Genomic DNA, 20,929 nt, shown 5'->3' with positions numbered 1-20,929 from the left:
TCAAGTGCATCAAGAACTTATGTCAGACCACACCGGAGATTTCCCGACGGCGTGGGGCTGCCCACAATGGGAAACCCCATTGGCAGGCTGGAATGACGGAGAATCCTGCGGCCAGCAGGGGCGTGCCACAGCAGAAAACAGGCGAAGCGGTAAGGAGGATCCTGCCCCCGGTCTCCATATCTCTCGGTTAGACCACACTTGGAGTACAGTGCACAGTTATGGTCTCCATATCCCTTGGTTATATCGAAGGAGGAAGTGGCAATATATCAAAGGAGGAAGTGGCAATATATCAAAGGATGAAGTGGCAATATATCAAAGGAGGAAGTGGCAATATATCAAAGGAGGAAGTGGCAATATATCAAAGGATGAAGTGGCAATATATCGAAGGAGGAAGTGTTGAGTATCCTAAATTGCATTAAGATAGACAAATCCCCAGCGCCGGATGGGATCTATCCCAGGTTACTGCGGGAGGCAAGGGGAGAAATAGCTGGAGCCTTAACAGATATCTTAACATCCTCTTTGACCACAAGCGAGGTTTCAGAGGACTGGAGAGTAGCCAATGTTATTCCCTTATTTAAGAAAGGAAGCAGGGTTAATCCAGCAAATTATAGGCTAGTTAGCCTGATATCACTGGTGGGGAAGTTTTTGGAAAAGATACTGAGGGACAGATATATGCACATTTACAGGAAAATGGACTAGTTAGTGACAGGCAGCATGGTTTTGTACGGGGAAGGCTCTTGTGTCACCAACTTGATTGAGTTTTTTGAAGAAGTGACAAAGAAAATTGATGAGGGAAGAGTTGTGGATGTAGTTTATATGGACTTTAGTAAGGCATTTGACAAGGTCCCACATGGCAGTCTGGTACAAAAACTAAAATCACATGGGATTCAGGGTGGGCTGGCTAGATGGATACAGAACTGGCATGTTTCGAAGATAGTTCTCCCCAAAAGACTGCCAGCACCCCCTCGCCTCACCCTTATCGCTCAGTTCTCTGTTGATCCCAGCCCCATTCAGACTTGCATAGTTACAAACCAGCGCACGACAAAGTTCTCACTGGTTCAGGCACAGTGGCCACCAACCCCCCTCCCCACCCACGCTGCCCCTTCACAGTTGAGCAATGGGATCCCCCTCCCCTTTAAATTCAGAGGGCAGGTCGCACAGATGAGGTTTCAGTGCACTCCGGTCTGGGAGATGAAGGGGGCCATCGAATTGAGAGGTTTGAGTTGATTAGAGGATTTGACAGGGCCGAGAGAGAGAAACTGTTTCCTCTGGTGCAGGGGGGGTCTGGAACAAGAGAGGGGACAGCAGAACCTTAAAACTGGAGCCGGGCCGTTCACTGGCTTGGTTATAGAAGACAGAGAGTAGCGGTGGAAGGGTATTTTTCTGAATGGAGATCTGTAGTTAATGGTGTTCCGCAGGGATCAGTGCTGGGACCTCTGTTGTCTGTACTTTATATCAATGATGTGGAGGAAAATGTGATTGGTAAGTTTGCGGATGAAACTAGGATTGGTGGAGTTGCTGATAGTGCCGAGGATTGTCAGAGGATACAACAGGATATGGATAGATTGGAGACTTGGGCACAGAAATGGCAGACGGAATTTACCCGGCCAAATCCGAGGTGATGCATTTTGGAGGATCAAAGCGAGGTATGAATTATACTGTAAATGGCAGAAACCTTAGGAACACTTTACATACAGAGGGATCTGGGCATGCAGGTCCACAATTCCCTAAAAGTGGCAACACAGATGGCCAAGGTGATTAAGGTGGCATATGACATGCTTGCCTTTATATGCCGGGGCATGGAGTTGGGAAATCATGTTGCAGCTGTACAAAACCTTGGTTAGGCCGCATTTGGAGTATTGCGTGCAGTTCTGGTCACCACATTATTAGCAGGAGGTGGAAGTTTTGGAGAGAGGGCAAAGAAGGTTCACCAGGATGTTGCCTGGTCTCGAGGGTGTTGGCTATGAGGAGAGGTTGAATAAACTAGGATTGTTTTCACAGGAAAGACGGAGACTGAGGGGAGACCTGACAGAGATCTACAAAATTATGAGAGGCATAGTCAAGATGGACAGTCAGAGGCTTTTTCCAAGGGTGGAAGTGTCAATTACAAGGGGGCACAGGTTCAAGATGAGAGGGGAAAGTTTAAGGGAGATGTGCAGGGTAGGTTTTTCAGACAGAGAGTGGTGGCTGCCTGGACCGCGCTGCCAGAGGATGTGGTGGAAGCAGGCACATTAGCAACATTTAAGAGGCACCTGGATGGATACATGAATAGGGAGGAAATAGAGGGATACGGACCTAGTAAGGACAGAAGGTTTTTGTTTTTAAGTCAAGACATCATGATCGGCACAGGCTTGGAGGGCCGAAGGGCCTGTTCCAGCTGTACTTTGCTTTGTTCTCTTTTTTCTTTGGCAGACCACATTTGGAGCACTGTGCACAGTTCCAGTCTCCATTTCCCTCGGTTAGACCACACTGGGATCACTGTGCACAGTTCCGGTCTCCATTTCCCTTGGTTAGACCACACTGGGATCACTGTGCACAGTTCCGGTCTCCATTTCCCTTGATTAGACCACACTTGGTGCACTGTGCACAGTTTCAGTCTCCATATCTCTCGATAAGAACACACTTTTAGCACTATGCACAGTTCTGGTCGCCATATCTCTCGATTAGAACACACTTGGAACACAGTGCACAGTTCTGTTTTCCATATTGTTAGAAAAGCCAAGGTAGTTTTAAAGGAGTTATATTTAGATTGGTATACATGAGAAATTTGATCTAGTTTTAGGCGGGTTTAATATCATGCTTCGGTTCCTGGAAGCCTGGAAAATAGAAGATAACGTTCTTTTCGGAAGCACAGAAAATGCTGAGATGGGATTGCCTGGTGCGAAGTTAAGTTTCTAAAGGTATCTGAAGTAATTCTAAAAGTTTTTGAAGTATTTCTAAAGCTTGGGATACCTTATTACAGTCTCCAACATTTTAAGTAATCAGGAAGACAGTATTAGCTGGTTAATCAGAGTTGTGTTCACAGTGGAAGTCAGCCGAGAAGAAGAAATCCTAAAAGGTATCTGTGTAAACACACGGGTGGATTCACTGGTGGAAGTGCAGCAGAAGCTCTGGTCAAAAGAGTCCTTTGGAAGATGTGGATGGATTTTGGCATACAAACCACTGAGGGAAGGCATGATAATGAGCGATAGTTTTAAATCATGTTTTGGGGAGTGGAGTCAGGAAACTCTCATGTGACAAACATCTGGGGGGATTCGGAGGAGAAAACTACAGACACTAACTTGGGTTCAGAGTGGAGTGTATGTTTGACCACAGCCAATCATTGTTTTAAAAAAGACTTTGTGTGCTTATGAGACCACTGCAGTTTCAAATATACTGTGTCATCCACGTTAATCTAAAACCTGTGTCTAATTGTTAACCTAAGGGAAAAATAAAGGAATATTGGATGACAGTCCATTCTTTGACATTTAATGATTTTGTTCTTGTTCTTTAAGCTAATTAGGGATCCTGTGACTCTGTTCCCCCATTTTTTGGTAAAGAAAGGTGAACGTTAGAGCCAGGGTTCCATTCTGGGATCTTCCCGTCCAGTTGTAACATCAGCTGAGATTATAACAATATTCCTCGGTTAGACCACACTTGGAGCACTGTGCACAGTTCCAGTCTCCACATCGTTCAGCTAGACCACATTTGAAGCACTCTACACAGTTCCCCTCTCCATATCCCTTGGTTAGACCACACTTGGAGCACTGTTCACAGTTCCGATCTCCATATCCCTGTTAGACTACACTTGGGGCACTGTGCACAGTTCTGGCCTCCATATCCTTGTTAGACCACAATTGGGAGCACTGTTCTCAGTTCCGATCTCCATACCCTTGTTAGACCACACTTGAAGCACTGTGCAGTTCTGGTCTCCATATCTCTTGGTTAGACCACACTGTGCACAGTTCTATTCTCCATATCTTTTGGTTAAACCACACTGGGAACACCATGCACAGTTCTGGTCCCCATATCCCTTGGTAAGACCACACTGGGAACACTGTGCACAGCTCTGGTCTCCATATCCCTTGGTTACACCACACTTGGAAGCACTGTACACAGTTCTGGTCTCCATATCCCTTGGTTACACCGCACTCTGAGTCCTGCGCACAGTCCTGTCTTATAAAAGGTTATATATACACTGTGGATGAAGGGAAAAAAGATTTACCAAGAGGATCCCAGACCCAAGTGGTTGTAACCCTCAGGAAAGACAGAACAGGCCAGGAGTCTTTTCTCAGGAAACGAAAAGGCTGAAGAGGTGACTTGATTGAGGTCTTTAACATTCTGGAAGGCTTTCGATTGGGTTGATGGAGAGAAGGTGTTTCCACTTGTGCCAAAGAGAGACCAGAACTCGGAGCCATCGATATTCAGCAGTCACTAATAAATCCAATGGGAATTCAGGAGAAATTTCTTTACCCAGAGAGTGGGGAGAATGTGGGACTCATTCCCACAGGGAGTGGGGAGAATGTGGGACTCGCTCCCACAGGGAGTGGGGAGAATGTGGGACTCACTCCCACAGGGAGTGGGGAGAATTTGAGACTCGCTCCCACAGTGAGTGGGGAGAATGTGGGACTCGCGCCCATGGGGTGTGGGACTGGCTCCCATGGGATGTGGAGTGAATGTGGGACTTGCTCCCATGGGGATTCGGGTGAATGTGGGAGGCGTTCCCACGGGGAATGGGGCGAATGTAGGACTGGCTCCCACGGTGAGTGGGACATGCTCCCATGGCTAGTGAGGAAAATGTGGGACTCCCTCCCATGGGGATTCGGGAGAATGTGAGACGCGTTCCCACGGGGAGTATGTGGGGCTCGATCCCACGGGGAGTGGTTGAGGTAAAATGTGTCAACGTATTTGAGGAGACTAGATAAACACGGGGGGGGGGAGAGGAATAAAAGGATATGGTGATGGGGGGGAGATGAAGAGGGGGGGGGGGGGGGTGGGAAGAGGCTCGTGTGGGACAGGAATGCCGACAGGGAGCAGATAGACCGAACGGTCAGTTTCTGTGTTGCAACCATGGCCTTGTGGGCCGGTGGTCTTTAGAAAAATGGCTTCAGCTCTCATTCCACAGTGTAATCTCAGAAGTGTACACGATTGATATTTTAAAACATACATACGCAAAAGCAAACATTGGTGAAGCCTTCTTTATTAATCTTTCTTGAAGAATTCAATACTCTCATTCCTTTCCACATATCAGAAAATATTTAAGACAGTATCAGATTTCACAGACACCCCATAAATTGAACATTTATTACAAGTGATTTGAAAGCAATCAACACAATAGCCCTCTACAAAATCTCTCTACCCCTCCTGAACCATAAATAACCCCTCCTCCCCAATGCCGGTGCATTTCGAATGGGAAATGCTGGGCAGGAGTCTCCGCCCCACCACCCCACATATCTGTTTCAGCGGGGTGCTCCATTACGGCGGCTGGTCAATGGGGTTTCCCATTGTGGGGCAGCCCCACACCGTCGGGAACCCCCCGGGCTGCCGACAAAATGGAGCATCCCGCTGGCGGAGAATCCAGCCCCCGATGTCAGCTTACACGCTGCAGCCATACCCTCCCACCATTAGTGGCGCTGCCACGCCACAGTTGGCACCCGGGGACAATCGGAGGGCGGCGAGTTCAGACTCTCCTCATGGCGAGACCTAACCCAACTGGGAAGCCTTCCCCCCACACACCCCCTTCTCCATCTTCTTACTAAGTAACTACCCTCTACTCACTAGCTTCTGCTGGGGAAGCAAACCCATGTTTCAGCAAGAGACTTTGCTGTAGTTCAGTCAGGAGTTCTCTTTGCATTAGTACGTTGACGGGTTTTTAAAACTAAATTTAGAGTAAGGGACAATTTAGTGTGGCCAATCCACCTACCCTGCACATCCTTTTGGGTTGTGGGGGTGAGACCCATGCAGACACAAGGAGAGTGTGTAAACTCCACACGGACAGTGATCCCAGGGCCGGGATCGAACCAGGGTCCTTGGCACCATGATGCAACAGTGCTGGCCACTGCGCCACCGTGCTGCACTACACTGATGGTTTAAGTAGACTCTGTAGACGGTTTGCTGTAGTGTGATGTTTAAATAGACTCTGCAGACTGTTTGCTGTAGTGTGCTGTTTAAATACTCTGTGGAATTTATGCTGTGGTGCACTGTTTAAGTAGACTCTGTAGACTGCCTACTGTAGTGCATGATTAACTAGACTCTGCAGACTGGCTGATGCAGTGCGTTGATTAACTAGACTCTGTACACTGTCTGCTGTAGTGTGCTGATTAACTAGACTCTGTAGTCTGGTTGCTGTGGTGCAATAATTAACTAGACTCTGCAGTCGGTTTGCTGTATGTGCTGTTTAACTAGACTCTGTAGGCTGCCTGCTGTAGTGCACTTATTAACTAGACTATGTAGACTGTTTGCTGTAGTGCAGTAATTAACTAGACTCTGTAGACTGTTTGCTGTAGTGCAGTAATTAACTCGACTCTGTAGTCTCTATGCTGTAAATCCCAACACCTTATCCACTCTGTGACTAAGTGTTCTTGGTATGTGCTTGCAGTTTAGATACAGATGCTGCCTTTTTTCCACCCCTAGCAGTGTGTCTTCCCGTAACGAGCCATTGACCGCCGATGGGACTCTGCGGCTCACTCGTCCGCCGTCGGGGAACCCGGTGCGAGGGGTGGACTTCGATGAGGGCAGAAGATCCCGCCCACAGTTCCTGTTCCGAATGCGGACGTGTTTGTAAGAGCAGGCCATGGACAGAAGTGTGGATCTGAATCACCAGTCTCAGTGCGAAGGTCCCAGGCCTCTGTCTCACACTGCGCGAAGTTGCCACTCCTCGGGTGAGGGGCACCAGAGGATGAGGCATGTTTCGAAGATAATTCTCCCCAAAAGACTGCCAGCACCCCCTCGCCTCACCCTTATCACTCAGTTCTCTGTTGGTCCCAGCCCCATTCAGACTTGCATAGTTACAAACCAGCGCACGTCAAAGTTCTCACTGGTCCAGGCACAGTGGCCACCAACCCCCCTCCCCACCCACGCTGCCCCTTCACAGTTGAGCAATGGGATCCCCCTCCCCTTTAAATTCCGAGGGCAGGTCGCACAGATGAGGTTTCAGTGCACTCCGGTCTGGGAGATGAAGGGGGCCATCGAATTGAGAGGTTTGAGTTGATTAGAGGATTTGACAGGGTCGAGAGAGAGAAACTGTTTCCTCTGGTGCAGGGGGGGTCTGGAACAAGAGAGGGGACAGCATAACCTTAAAACTGGAGCCGGGCCGTTCACTTCCTCACACAAAGGGGGAAGTGGGAATCTGGAACTATCTGTCCCAAAATTAGGCTGTTGAGGCTGGGAGGCGTCAATTGTAAAATTTCAAAACCAAGATTGAAGTGTTAGGAAGCCAAGGTGGGGAGAAGGAGTGAAGATACAGGACAGCCACAATCTGACTGAAGTGGAGAAATAGGCTCAGAGTGGGAGTGAATGGGCCTCCTCCTGTTCCTGTGTAACAGGCTCGAGACGCTGAATGGGCCTCCTCCTGTTCTACTGCATCAGGCTCGAGAGGCTGAATGGGCCTCCTCCTGTTCCTCTGCAACAGGCTCGAGAGGCTGAATGGGCCTCCTCCTGTTCCTCTGTAACAGGCTCAAGAGGCTGAATGGGCCTCCTCCTGTTCCTCTGTAACAGGCTCGAGAGGCTGAATGGGCCTCCTCCTGTTCCTGTGCAACAGGCTCAAGTGGGCTGAATGGACCTCTTCCTGTTCCTGTGTAACAGGCTCAAGGGAGCTGAATGGACCACCTCCTGTTCCAATGTAACAGGCTCAAGGGAGCTGAATGGGCCTCCTCCTGTTCCTGTGCGACAGGCTCGAGGAGGCTGAATGGGCCTCCTCCTGTTCCTGTCCAACAGGCTCGAGAGGGCCGAATGGGCCTCCTCTTGTTCCTGTTTAATTGGCTTGAGAGGGCTGAATGGGCCTCCTCCTGTTCCTGTGTAACAGGCTCGAGGGGGCTGAATGGGCCTACTCCTGTTCCTGTGTAACAGGCTCGAGAGGGCTGAATGGGCCTCCTCTTGTTCCTGTGCAACAGGCTCGAGGGGGTTGAATGGGCCTCCTCCTGTTCCTGTGTAACAGGCTCAGGGGGCAGAATGGGCCACCTCCGGTTCCTATGTAATAGGCTCGAGGGAGCTGAATGGGCCTTCTCTTGTTCCTGTGTAATAGGCTCGAGGAGGCTGAATGGGCCTCCTCCTGTTCCTCTGTAACAGGCTCGAGAGGCTGAATGGGCCTCCTCCAGTTCCTGTTTAACAGGCTCGAGGGGGCTGAATGGGCCTACTCCTGTTCCTGTGTAACAGGCTCAGGGGGCTGAATGGACCACGTCCTGTTCCTATGTAACAGGCTCAAGGGAGCTGAATGGGCCTTCGCTTGTTCCTGCGTAATAGGCTCGAGGAGGCTGAATGGGCCTCTTCCTGTTCCTGTGTGACAGGCTCGAGAGGGCTGAATGGGCCTCCTCCAGTTCCTGTTTAACAGGCTCGAGAAGGCTGAATGGGCCTCCTCCTGTTCCTGTGTAACAGGCTCGAGAGGGCTGAATGGGCCTCCTCTTGTTCCTGTTTAACAGGCTCAGGGGGAGATGAACAGGACAAGGCGGAACTGTGAAGGGTCAAACGAACCAGCGGCTATGAGAGAGCACAATACTGCAGCGAGACGCAAGACCAAACGGCATGAGAGAGGGGACAGAGAGTACTCCAAGCAGGATGAGGGCGAGGAGGAGAGGTAAGAGAGATTTTACAACTGTTATAATAATTGCCGGGTGGAATTCAAAATATAACCCAAAGGCATGGCCAGCTTCCGGAGATCAGCAATAGCATTGCATATGGCAGCATAGACACACACACACACACACACACACACAACGCAAAAAGGGATTAACATCTCCCCCCCCCCCCCCACAACTCACCCTGCTGGAGCCCCACACTGAGATCGGAGATTATTACAATTACTTCCCCCCCTCCACCCTTCCCTTACTATCACCCCTTTCCCATGTAGGGATTGAGGAGTAAATAGACCAGTCATAAATAGACACACTATACAGGAGACAGAAGGGGAGGGGCGAGAGGGGATACAAGGGGAGGAGAAGTGGGGTGATGGTGGGATGTGAGGGTGGGGTGTGAGGGGGGGTTAACAGTTCTTGGCCCCTCGATCCTGGGGTCGTTCAGCGACGTATGGTGAAGTTTTAACATTCAGTTGCTTCGCCTGAGAGAGAGAGAGAGAGAGAGAAACACGGAGAAAGAGAAAATAATCAGTTTATTGTTCAGTCACGCTCATGAATGGGAAGATCCCACAGCCGCCGTTTCATAGGATGGGGTGGGGGGGCATGCGTTTTGCCCCACTCTCCTGCCCACTCCTTGGCATCTCTCACCCCCTTCACTCCCTCCAACTCCCCTACCTCCATCCCTCACCACTCCCTCTCTCCCCCACCCTGCCCTCCCTCCCCATCTCTCACCCCTCCCTCCTTCATCTCTCACCCCCCCTCCCTCCCACTCCTATCCCTGCCCCCTCCATCTCTCACTCCTCCCTCCCTCCATCTCACTTCTTCTTCCCCCCCGGAACTCACCCATCACCCATCTCTCACCCCTCCCTCCTGTCTTGATATGCAAACATGCAACCAATTAATACTCAGAATAGGACACAACCAATGGGCAGTCAGGACACTCAGTGGTGGCATCACCACAAGGGGGCATGACGTAAACACTGTAAAAGGGATGAGGCACTCACACCCTGCCTCTTTCCACAGACAGACATCTAGAGAGTTACACAGGGTTGATCAGCAGCATCGCACCCCAGCACGTGGCTTAGAGCAAGCTGGTACAGTTAGACTGAGTTACTACAGTTAGATTGGCAGAGAGTCAAACTCATTTGAGAACTGTGTTAATCGTTCAATAAACACGTTGAACTCATTTCAGAGTCTGGAGCATCCTTTAGTTAAAACTGCATCAAGTAGCAGCCTGTGTTATCCCAAGCAGCATAACACAACTCCCTCCATCACTCACCCCTCCCTACCTCCCTCCCCATCTCTCACGCCCTCTCCCCTTCCCTTCCCATCTCTCGCCACCCCCTCCCCCCTCCCTCCCCCCTCCCTCCATCTCTCACCCCTCCCCCTCCCTCCCTCACCCCTCCCCCTCCCTCCCTCACCCCTCCCCCTCCCTCCCTCACCCCTCCCCCTCCCTCCCTCACCCCTCGCCCTCCCTCCCTCACCCCTCCCCTCCCTCCCTCACCCCTCCCCCTCCCTCCCCCTCCCTCCATCTCTCACCCCTCCCCCTCCCTCCCTCCATCTCTCACCCCTCCCCCTCCCTCCCTCCATCTCTCACCCCTCCCCCTCCCTCCCTCCATCTCTCACCCCTCCCCCTCCCTCCCTCCATCTCTCACCCCTCCCCCTCCCTCCATCGCTCACCCCCCCTCCCTCCACTTCTCACCCCTCCCTCCCTCCATCTCTCACCCCTCCCTCCCTTCCTCCAACTCTCACCCCTCCCTCCCTCCCTCCCTCCATCTCTCACCCCTCCCTCCCTCCCTCCCTCCATCTCTCACCCCTCCCTCTCTCCCTCCCTCCATCTCTCACCCCCCCCTCCCTCCATCTCTCACCCCCCTCCCTCCATCTCTCACCCCTCCCTCCCTCCCTCCATCTCTCACCCCTCCCTCCCTCCCTCCATCTCTCACCCCTCCCTTCCTCCCTCCATCTCTCACCCCTCCCTCCATCTCTCACCCCTCCCTCCATCTCTCACCCCTCCCTCCATCTCTCACCCCTCCCTCCATCTCTCACCCCTCCCTCCATCTCTCACCCCTCCCTCCATCTCTCACCCCTCCCTCCATCTCTCACCCCTCCCTCCATCTCTCACCCCTCCCTCCATCTCTCACCCCTCCCTCCATCTCTCACCCCTCCCTCCATCTCTCACCCCTCCCTCCATCTCTCACCCCTCCCTCCATCTCTCACCCCTCCCTCCATCTCTCACCCCTCCCTCCCTCCCTCCCTCCAACTCTCACCCCTCCCTCCCTCCCTCCATCTCTCACCCCTCCCTCCATCTCTCCATCTCTCACCCCTCCCTCCCTCCATCTCTCACCCCTCCCTCCCTCCCTCCATCCCTCCCTCCATCTCTCACCCCTCCCTCCATCTCTCACCCCTCCCTCCATCTCTCACCCCTCCCTCCCTCCATCTCTCCATCTCTCACCCCTCCCTCCCTCCATCTCTCACCCCTCCCTCCCTCCCTCCCTCCATCTCTCACCCCTCCCTCCCTCCATCTCTCACCCCTCCCTCCCTCCATCTCTCACCCCTCCCTCCCTCCATCTCTCACCCCTCCCTCCCTCCATCTCTCACCCCTCCCTCCCTCCATCTCTCACCCCTCCCTCCCTCCATCTCTCACCCCTCCCCCCCCCTCCATCCCTCACCCCTCCCCCCCCCCTCCATCCCTCACCTCCTCTCCACTCACCTGGTTGGAGGAGATGTTGAGCCGTCGCGACTCCGCTGTTGGACCGGGTCCTGGAACAAGAGGAGGCACAATTTACAGGTGGGATTTTTCAGCTTTGCCCTCTTGGCAACTGGAAATTCCTGCCCGAGATCCTCGGACCTTTACGTGGTCCCCGTCCCGACTGTGGCCATCTTGTGGCGGGTGTGGCCGAAAAAGCCAGCCCAACATGTCCACGTCGAGGAGCTCATTCCAACAAGTCACGGAAACCCTCCGGCCAGCCAGAACCAGCCTCCTCCTGCCTCTCCTCCTGCCTCCCCCCCCACTCCCCCCCACCCCACCTCCGCCAGTTACACCCACCCCTCCCCTTCGACCACCTCTCCCACCCCTCTATCCCGGCCCCCACACAATCCTGGAGACCCACCCTGTCGTCTCTTGTCACAAAACCGGGATTATCGCACTTTGACATGGAATTAACATTCGCAATCGGTCAAACATTTCAAAGAAGTTGGTAATGACCAGCGACTTCCTGAACAGGTGTGTGGGGAACACATATTCAGGTGAGTTGTGTGTTGCGAGAGGAGACCGGGGGCGGGGGGAACGGTTGGAAATAGACACCTTCCCTCTTTTACTCTCCCAACATGGAGGGGTAGAGAGAGAGTGGCTACCTTGGCCCCAAGGTTTATAGGACCAGCATTTATTGCCCATTCCCTAATTGTCAATTCAACTGCTGCAGTGCCCGCGGTGTAGGTACACCCACCATGCTGTTAGGGAGGGAGTTCCAGGATTCTGACCCAGCGACAGTGAAGGAACGGCTGACATATTTCCAAGTCAGGGTGGTGAGTGACTTGGAGGAGAACCTCCAGGTGGTGGGGTTCCCAGGTATCTGCTGCCTTGTCCTTCTAGATGGTAGAGGCCGTGGGTTTGGAAGGTGCTGCCTAAGGAGTCTTGGTGAGTTCCTGCACCTTGTAGATGTGCACACGGCTGACACTGAGTGTCAGTGGTGGAGGGAGTGAATGTTTGTGGAAGGGGTGTCGATCAAGCGGGGCTGCTTTGTCCTGATGGTGTTGAGCTTCTTGAGTGTTGTTGGAGCTGCACTCATCCAGGTAAGTGGAGAGCATTCCATCACTCCTAACTTGTGCCTTATAGATGGTGAACAGCCTTTGGGAGGTCAGGAGGTGAGTTACCGTAGGATTCCTAGCCTCTGACCTGCTCTGGTAGCCACAGGATTAATGTGGTTGGGTCCAGTTGAGTTTCTGGTCAATGGTAACCCCCAGGACGTTGATTATGGGGGATTCAGCGATGACAATGCCTTTGAATGTCAAGGGGTTATGGTTAGATCCTCTCTTGAAGGAGATTCTCCTTGCCAGATTCTGGTCAATGGAGCCCCCTGTAGTGTGGGACAGGGGGAAATTGAGTGATTGCAGTGCCATCTATATTTGTAGTAAAACACAAACAAATACAAACCTCTTATTCTGGTTAAACTTGCACCTGCATTTCCCAGCTAGGAGAGAAAGACAAAGCAGTTATCAGATCATTAAAATAATGACACATCGAAGAAACAAAGTTCAAAGCCCAGACCGTTTGCACAATACGCCAACTAAGAGATAATATTCAAATCTGTACAGTTACAGAGTAAATCTCCATCTGCATTGTCCCCATCAAACACTGCCAGGACAGGTACAGGCACGGGGTTAGATGCAGAGTAAAACTCCTTCTGCGCTGTCCCCAGCAAACACTGCCAGGACAGGTACAGCACAGGGTTAGATTCAGAGTAAAGCTCCCTCTACACAGTCCCCATCAAACACTCCCAGGACAGGTACAGCACGGGGTTAGATACAGAGTAAAGCTCCCTCTACACTGTCCCCATCAAACACTGCCAGGACAGGTACAGCACGGGGTTAGATACAGAGTAAAGCTCCCTCTACACTGTCCCATCAAATACTCCCAGGACAGGTACAGCACGGGGTTCGATACAGAGTAAAGCTGCCTCTACACTGTCCCCATCAAACACTGCCAGGACAAGTACAGCACAGGGTTAGATACAGAGTAAAGCTCCCTCTACACTGTCCCCATCAAACACTCCCAGGACAGGTACAGCACGGGGTTAGATACAGAGTAAAGCTCCCTCTGCACTGTCCCCATCAAACACTCCCAGGACAGGGACAGCACGGGGTTAGATACAGAGTAAAGTTCCCTCTACACTGTCCCCATCAAACACTCCCAGGACAGGTACAGCACGGGATTAGATACAGAGTAAAGCTCCCTCTACACTGTCCCCATCAAACACTCCCAGGACAGGTACAGCACGGGGTTAGATACAGAGTAAAGCTCCTCTACACTGTCCCCATCAAACACTGCCAGGACAGGTACAGCACGGGGTTAGATACAGAGTAAAGCTCCCTCTACACTGTCCCCATCAAATACTCCCAGACAGGTACAGCACGGGGTTCGATACAGAGTAAAGCTGCCTCTACACTGTCCCCATCAAACACTGCCAGGACAAGTACAGCACAGGGTTAGATACAGAGTAAAGCTCCCTCTACACTGTCCCCATCAAACACTGCCAGGACAGGTACAGCACGGGGTTAGATACAGAGTAAAGCTCCCTCTACACTGTCCCCATCAAATACTCCCAGGACAGGTACAGCACGGGGTTCGATACAGAGTAAAGCTGCCTCTACACTGTCCCCATCAAACACTGCCAGGACAAGTACAGCACAGGGTTAGATACAGAGTAAAGCTCCCTCTACACTGTCCCCATCAAACACTCCCAGGACAGGTACAGCACGGGGTTAGATACAGAGTAAAGCGCCCTCTGCACTGTCCCCATCAAACACTCCCAGGACAGGGACAGCACGGGGTTAGATACAGAGTAAAGTTCCCTCTACACTGTCCCCATCAAACACTCCCAGGACAGGTACAGCACGGGATGAGATACAGAGTAAAGCTCCCTCTACACTGTCCCCATCAAACACTCCCAGGACAGGTACAGCACGAGGTTAGATACAGAGTAAAGCTCCCTCTACACTGTCCCCATCAAACACTCCCAGGACAGGTACAGCACGGGGTTAGATACAGAGTAAAGCTCTCTGTACACTGTCCCCATAACACTCCCAGGACAGGTACATCAGGGGGTTAAATGCAGAGTAAAGCTCTCTGTACACTGTCTCCATCAAACACTCCCAGGACAGTTACAGTGTTTGGTCACCAGACCCGCAATGTGATTTGGTGTCAGATTGCGCCTTTGTGTGAAGTCTGTTGTATAAGCAAGTTGTTGAACGGAATTCAGCGGCGAGGCAGCAACAGCAGAAGATCAGTCAGTGGAAATATAAATTTCACAAGAGACCGTTGATGAAAATGCTGGCTGGAAGCCAGCGGCGGTGACAGGGATTCTGTTGTGCCACACAAGGGCCGTACTGTGGGCGCTGGGAGAAGGACACAGGTCACAGAGGCTTCAAGCCAGCCGCCGCTCCGGGTGCACCAGAGACACACCTTGCTCATCCGAGATATAAAACAGCAGAGGCCTTTATCAAGTTAACTGATTGTCCAGATCAGGAAATGAAGGGTGTGTGTGGATTGTCGACCGTTGTCACCTCATTATGACTGGATGATAAACAGCTTCCAGAACCAGCTTAATAAGTAACTGAGAGATTGAGATGTCAGGAAGAGGGGGAGACCTCTCCAGCCTGTTCCACCATTCCATAGTGCTTCCTCTTGTGGGAGGGTCTCGGACCAGGGGTCATAATCTCAAAGCAGAGGGAGGCGCCCCATTTAAGACAGAGATGAGAAGGGGTTTCTTCCTTCAGTGGGGGCGGCACTGTGGCACAGTGGTTAGCACTGCTGCCTCACGCGCCAGGGTCCCGGGCTCCATTTCCAGCCTCGGGTGACGGTCTGTGTGAAGTTTTGCACATTCTCCCCGTGTCTGCGTGGGTTTCCTCCGGGTGCTCCGGTTCCCGCCCCCCCCCAGTACAAACATGTGCAGGTTAGGTGGATTGGCCCTGATAAATTGCCCCTTAGTGTTCAAAGATGTGTAGGTTAGGTGGGGTTACGGGGATAGAGCGGGGGAGTGCGTTGAAGTAGGATGCTCTTTCAGAGGGTCAGTGGTCTCGATGGACCGAATAGCCTCCTTCGGCACTTGAGGGATTCTATGGTTCTCTGATCGTGGATCTAATAATAATATTATAATAATAATCGCTTGTTGTCACAAGTCGGCTTCAATGAAGTTACTGTGAAAAGCCCCTAGTCGCCACATTCCGGCGCCTGTTCGAGGAGGCTGGTACGGGAATTGAGCCCGCGCTGCTGGCATTGTTCTGCATTATAAACCAGCTGTTTAGCCCACTGTGCTAAACCAGACCCTAGATCTGTGCAATTTGTATCGCAGAGGGCTGGAGAGAGGCTGGGTCATTAAGTATGTTCAAAGAAAGAGCAGGGCGACAGGGAGATGACGGGGGATAGGGGACTAGGCGGGCTGTACTTGCAGAAGGCCAGCACGATCAGGGTGGGCTGAATGGCTGCAGCGCAGAAGAAGGAAGGGGAGGAGGCTACACGACAATGGTGTGCTTCGCCGCGGAGACTCACCCAACAGGATAATCACTCCGATCACACACAGCACGGCAGCCACAATGAGTCCGACGACACGCAGTCTGTAATAGTCTGTGGAGAGAGAGAGAGAGAGAGATCAGAGAGAGGGAGTGAGAGAAAGATCAGAGAGAGAGAGATATTAGTGAACAGGGGCTGACGGAAAGCCAATGCGCTAACAGCGGAGCAGTCTGGGGTGAAGATCATCACGCGGTCACATTCACTAACCTGAGAAGGGACAGGCCATCACCTTAAATCGCTGATTCAGTGTGGGTGGGTAATGAGCTCCTGGAGTTTCTCCATTTACAGCTGTAGATCTCTCTCTCTCTCCCTCTACTAGAGGGACATCGATTAGGGCCCCCTGCCCTACCCACCCCCCCCTACCCCCAACTCTCCAGATAGAAGGTCCATAAACCAGACCGGCCATCCCCCATGCCAGAAGGGGACTGGAGGAGGTTACAGGGATAGGGAGGGTTGTAGAGGCTGGAGGAGTTACAGACATAGGAAGGGTTGTAGGGGGCTGGAGGAGGTTACAGAGATAGGTAGGGTTGTAGGGGCTGGAGGAGGTTACAGCAATAGGGAGGATTGTAGGGAGCTGGAGGAGGTTACAGAGATAGGTAGGGTTGTAGGGGCTGGAGGAGGTTACAGCAATAGGGAGGGTTGTAGGTGCTGGAGGAGGTTACAGACATAGGGAGGGTTGTCGGGGGCTGGAGGAGGTTACAGAGAGAGGGAGAGTCAGAGGGGATGGGGAGGTGACGGAGAAAGGAGGGTTGGAAGGGCTGGAGGAGGTTACAGAGATAGGGAAGGTTGGAGGGTCTGGAGGAGGTTACAGAGCTAGGGAGGGTTCTAGGGGGCAGAAGGAGGTTACTGAGATAGGGAGGGCTCTAGGGGGCAGGAGGAGGCTACAGAGTTAGAGAGGGTTATAGGGGCTGGAGGAGGTTAGGCTGTAGGAGGTTACAGAGATAGGGAGGGTTGTATGGGCTGGAGGAGGTTACGGAGGTAGGGACAGGTTGTAGAGGCTGGAGGAGGTTACAGAGATAGGGAGGATTGTACGGGCTGGAGAAGGTTACAGAGATAGGGAATCTTGTCGGGCTGGAAGAGGTTTTTAAAATAAATTTAGAGTACCCAATTATTTTATTCCAATTAAGGGACAATTTAGTGTGGCAAATCCACCTACCCTTCACATCTTTTGGCTGTGAGACCCACAAAGACACTGGGAGAATGTGCAAATTCCACCAGGACAGTGACCCGGGTACGGAATTTAACCCGGGTCCTCGGCGTTGTGAGGCAGCAGTGCTAACCACTGTGCCACTGTGCTGCCCAGTGGCTGGAGGAGGTTACAGAGATAGGGAGGGTTGTAGGGGCTGGAGCAGGTTACAGAGATAGAGAGGGGTATAGGGGCTGGAGCAGGTTACAGAGATCGGGAGGGGTGTAGAGACTGGAGGGGATTACAGAGATAGGGAGGGGTTATGGGGGACGGGAGGTGGTTAGAGAGATAGGGAGGGTTGTAGGGGCTGGAGCAGGTTACAGAGATAGGGAGGGGTATAGGGGTTGGAGGAGGTTACAGAGATAGGGAGGGCTGTAGGGGCAGGAGGAGGTTACAGAGATCGGGAGGGGTGTAGCAACTGGAGGAGGTTACAGAGATAGGGAGGGGTTCTAGGGAATTGAGGTGGTTAGAGAGATAGGAAGGAGAGGGAGAATAAAAAACCTTGCGTGGAAAGAATGAGCCCATTGCCGGTTTGGGAATAACCTGGTTCCATCAGCGGGTTTACAGTGGGGTCCCAGAATTTACAGTGAACAAGCAGACCAGTTGGCCCATCAAGTCTGCACCGGCCCTTCGAAATAGCACCCAACTTAAATCCACGCCTCCACCCTATCCCCATAACCCAGTAACTCCACCGAGCCTTTTGGCATGAAGGAGCAATATAACATGGCCAATCCATCTAGCTGCACATCTTTGGACAGTGGGAGGAAACCGGAGCACCCGGAGGAAACCCACGCAGACATGGGGAGAACGTGCAGACTTCACACAGTCACCCAACGTCAGAAATGAACCCAGGTCTCTGGAGCTGTGAGGCAGCGGTGCTAACCACTGTGCCACCATGCCGGGGCGCGAGGCTGTTTTATTACCAGGTGCTAGATAAATACACATGGCTGTGCTTAGGTTCATTGACCAAATTCTCAGCTCGGGGACCCGGTTAATAAACGGCATTCCCTACCCGAGTCAGCAATCAGCCATGAGGGACAAAGTGAAGTTAGAAGACCAGACATTTCGGACTCACCGTAAGTGAAACGGGCATCTTTGTCAACAGGTTCTGTAAGAGGATGAGAAACCGAGATCAGTAACAGTATAGATTTTCCCATTCCCTTCCCAGTGACAGACTCTTCATCGTCACTGCCCTGTGGGTGTCGGCTGAGGAGTATAAAACATGTGAGGGGAGACGCACTGGGTTCTCACCCACAACCAGATGTGTGAAAGCCGCGATGCGGTACCCGTACCCCAGTAAGAGTCAGTGTGTGGGGAACCCGTAGCCCAGTGAGAGTCAGTGTGTGGGGAACCCGTACCCCAGTGAGAGTCAGTGTGTGGAACCTGTACCCCAGTGAGAGTCAGTGTGTGGGGAACCCGTACCCCAGTGAGAGTCAGTGTGTGGGGAACCCGTACCCCAGTGAGAGTCAGTGTGTGTGGAACCCATACCCCTGTGAGAGTCAGTGTGTGTGGAACCCGTATACCAGTGAGAGTCAGTGTGTGTGGAACCCCTACCCCAGTGAGAGTCAGTGTGTGTGGAACCCGTACCCCAGTGAGAGTCAGTGTGTGGGGAACCCGTACCCCAGTGAGAGTCAGTGTGTGGGGAACCCGTACCCCAGTGAGAGTCAGTGTGTGTGGAACCCATACCCCTGTGAGAGTCAGTGTGTGTGGAACCCGTATACCAGTGAGAGTCAGTGTGTGTGGAACCCCTACCCCAGTGAGAGTCAGTGTGTGTGGAATCCGTACCCCAGTGAGAGTCAGTGTGTGTGGAATCCGTATCCCAGTGAGAGTCAGTGTGTGTGGAACCCCTACCCCAGTGAGAGTCAGTGTGTGTGGAACCCGTACCCCAGTAAGAGTCAGTGTGTGTGGAACCCGTACCCCAGTGAGAGTCAGTGTGTGGGGAACCCGTACCCCAGTGAGAGTCAGTATGTGTGGAACCTGTACCCCAGTGAGAGTCAGTGTGTGTGGGACCCAGACCCCAGTGAGAGTCAGTGTGTATGGAACCCGTACCCCAGTGAGAGTCAGTGTGTGTGGAACCCGTACCCCAGTGAGAGTCAGTGTGTGTGGAATCCGTACCCCAGTGAGAGTCAGTGTGTGTGGAACCCGTACCCCAGTGAGAGTCAGTGTGTGTGGAATCCAGTCCATAGCATCATGGGTGAATCTTAATGACCCCTCGGTTTGGATCGAAAAGGTGTTCAGGAAATAGGCAGGAATTTCTTCAGCCAGAGGGTGGTGAATCTGTGGAACTCTGTGGAAGGCTGTGGAGTATCTTTCAGACAAAGGTTCTTGATTAATAGGAGTATCAGGGGATATGGGGAGAAAGCAGGATAATGGGGATGAGAAACTTATCAGCCATGATTGCATGGCGGAGCAGACCTGATGGGCCGAATGGCCGAATTCCGCCCCTGTGTCTTATGGTTTTACTCGTACCCAGTTGTCAGGTGTGCCTGTTTCCTGAACCCCTTGTTTGATACAAACTGAAGGGTTATTAAGAGTCACCAATAATGCTATGGGACTGGTCGTATGTAGACCAGATATGGAGGGTCGGCTACCTCCCTCTAAAGAGGGGCATTAGTCAAAAAATGACAACCCCACAGTTTCAAGGTCACTGTCACTAAACCCAGTATAAATATCCAAGTTTATTCAAACTCCAGCAAGGAGCCAGCACTGGCCTGATGGCTTGTGTGACCTTCTGTTTGCTGTCCGGGTCTGTGACTCTGTACCAAACAACCTTCGTGGATAACCACCTTGATCCTTTTATAACCTCCTTGTTCCTCAGTCCTGGAAAGACCGGGACACATGGCGAGGGTTGATGGGAACAGGGGGGAGTTTGGTGACTCGAGGGAACCATCGGGTCAGGGAGATGAGGATGTCGCCGGGCGTTCTGATTGGCTGTGCAAAGGGTAGATGGAGCCCCGCCAGGATAGGCCACCACGCGAGGAGGCCTTCCACATGACAAAGGAGAATCCCGCTCGCCCTTCACGCAACCAGCCAGGATCTGTGAGGTAAATGAAAGTCTTCATCGAAGGCTCGTTGTTCAATGAGAGCTTTGACCATACATACAAATCAACCCCGCCGAGGTTCGAACAAGGCCAGGTGATGTCTTTCCCTCCGGTTCCAATTAGCGAAGGCCTCAAAAATAGATTACGGATCACAACACTCTCTCGCACACACTCTCTCACTCATTCAACACACACACACGGCACACATTCTCACACTCTCACACACACACTCTCTCACACACACACTCTCTCACACACACACTCTCTCACACACACACTCTCTCACACACACACTCTCTCACACACACACTCTCTCACACACACACTCTCTCACACACTCACACACTCACACACTCACACACTCACACACTCACACACTCACACACTCACACACTCACACACTCACACACTCACACACTCACACACTCACACACTCACACACTCACACACTCACACACTCACACACACACTCACACACTCACACACTCACACACACACATTCACACACTCTCACACACTCACACACTCACACACTCACACACACACTCACACACACACACTCACACACTCACACACACTCACACACACTCACTCACACACACTCACACTCACACACGCCCCCACCCTCAGGGAGAACAGGAAATGA

The 20,929-nt window shown here is 52.2% G+C and overlaps 1 protein-coding gene across 1 annotated transcript; it reads right to left on the bottom strand.

Annotated features, from left to right (window-relative positions):
• Positions 1-5,163: 5,163 nt before the first annotated feature.
• LOC140386492 (FXYD domain-containing ion transport regulator 3-like) lies at positions 5,164-18,414 on the bottom strand. The gene is made up of 5 exons (XM_072468885.1): positions 18,318-18,414; positions 16,036-16,110; positions 12,922-12,958; positions 11,479-11,528; positions 5,164-9,250 (listed from the first exon to the last, which is right to left on the bottom strand). The coding sequence occupies exons 1-5, from the start codon at positions 18,397-18,399 to the stop codon at positions 9,231-9,233; spliced, it is 264 nt and encodes an 87-aa protein (XP_072324986.1). The 5' UTR covers positions 18,400-18,414; the 3' UTR covers positions 5,164-9,230.
• Positions 18,415-20,929: the final 2,515 nt, after the last annotated feature.

This window comes from Scyliorhinus torazame, chromosome 12 (assembly GCF_047496885.1).
Source record: "Scyliorhinus torazame isolate Kashiwa2021f chromosome 12, sScyTor2.1, whole genome shotgun sequence".
NCBI lineage: Eukaryota > Metazoa > Chordata > Chondrichthyes > Carcharhiniformes > Scyliorhinidae > Scyliorhinus > Scyliorhinus torazame.
This window is presented reverse-complemented; position numbering and strand designations above follow the sequence as displayed.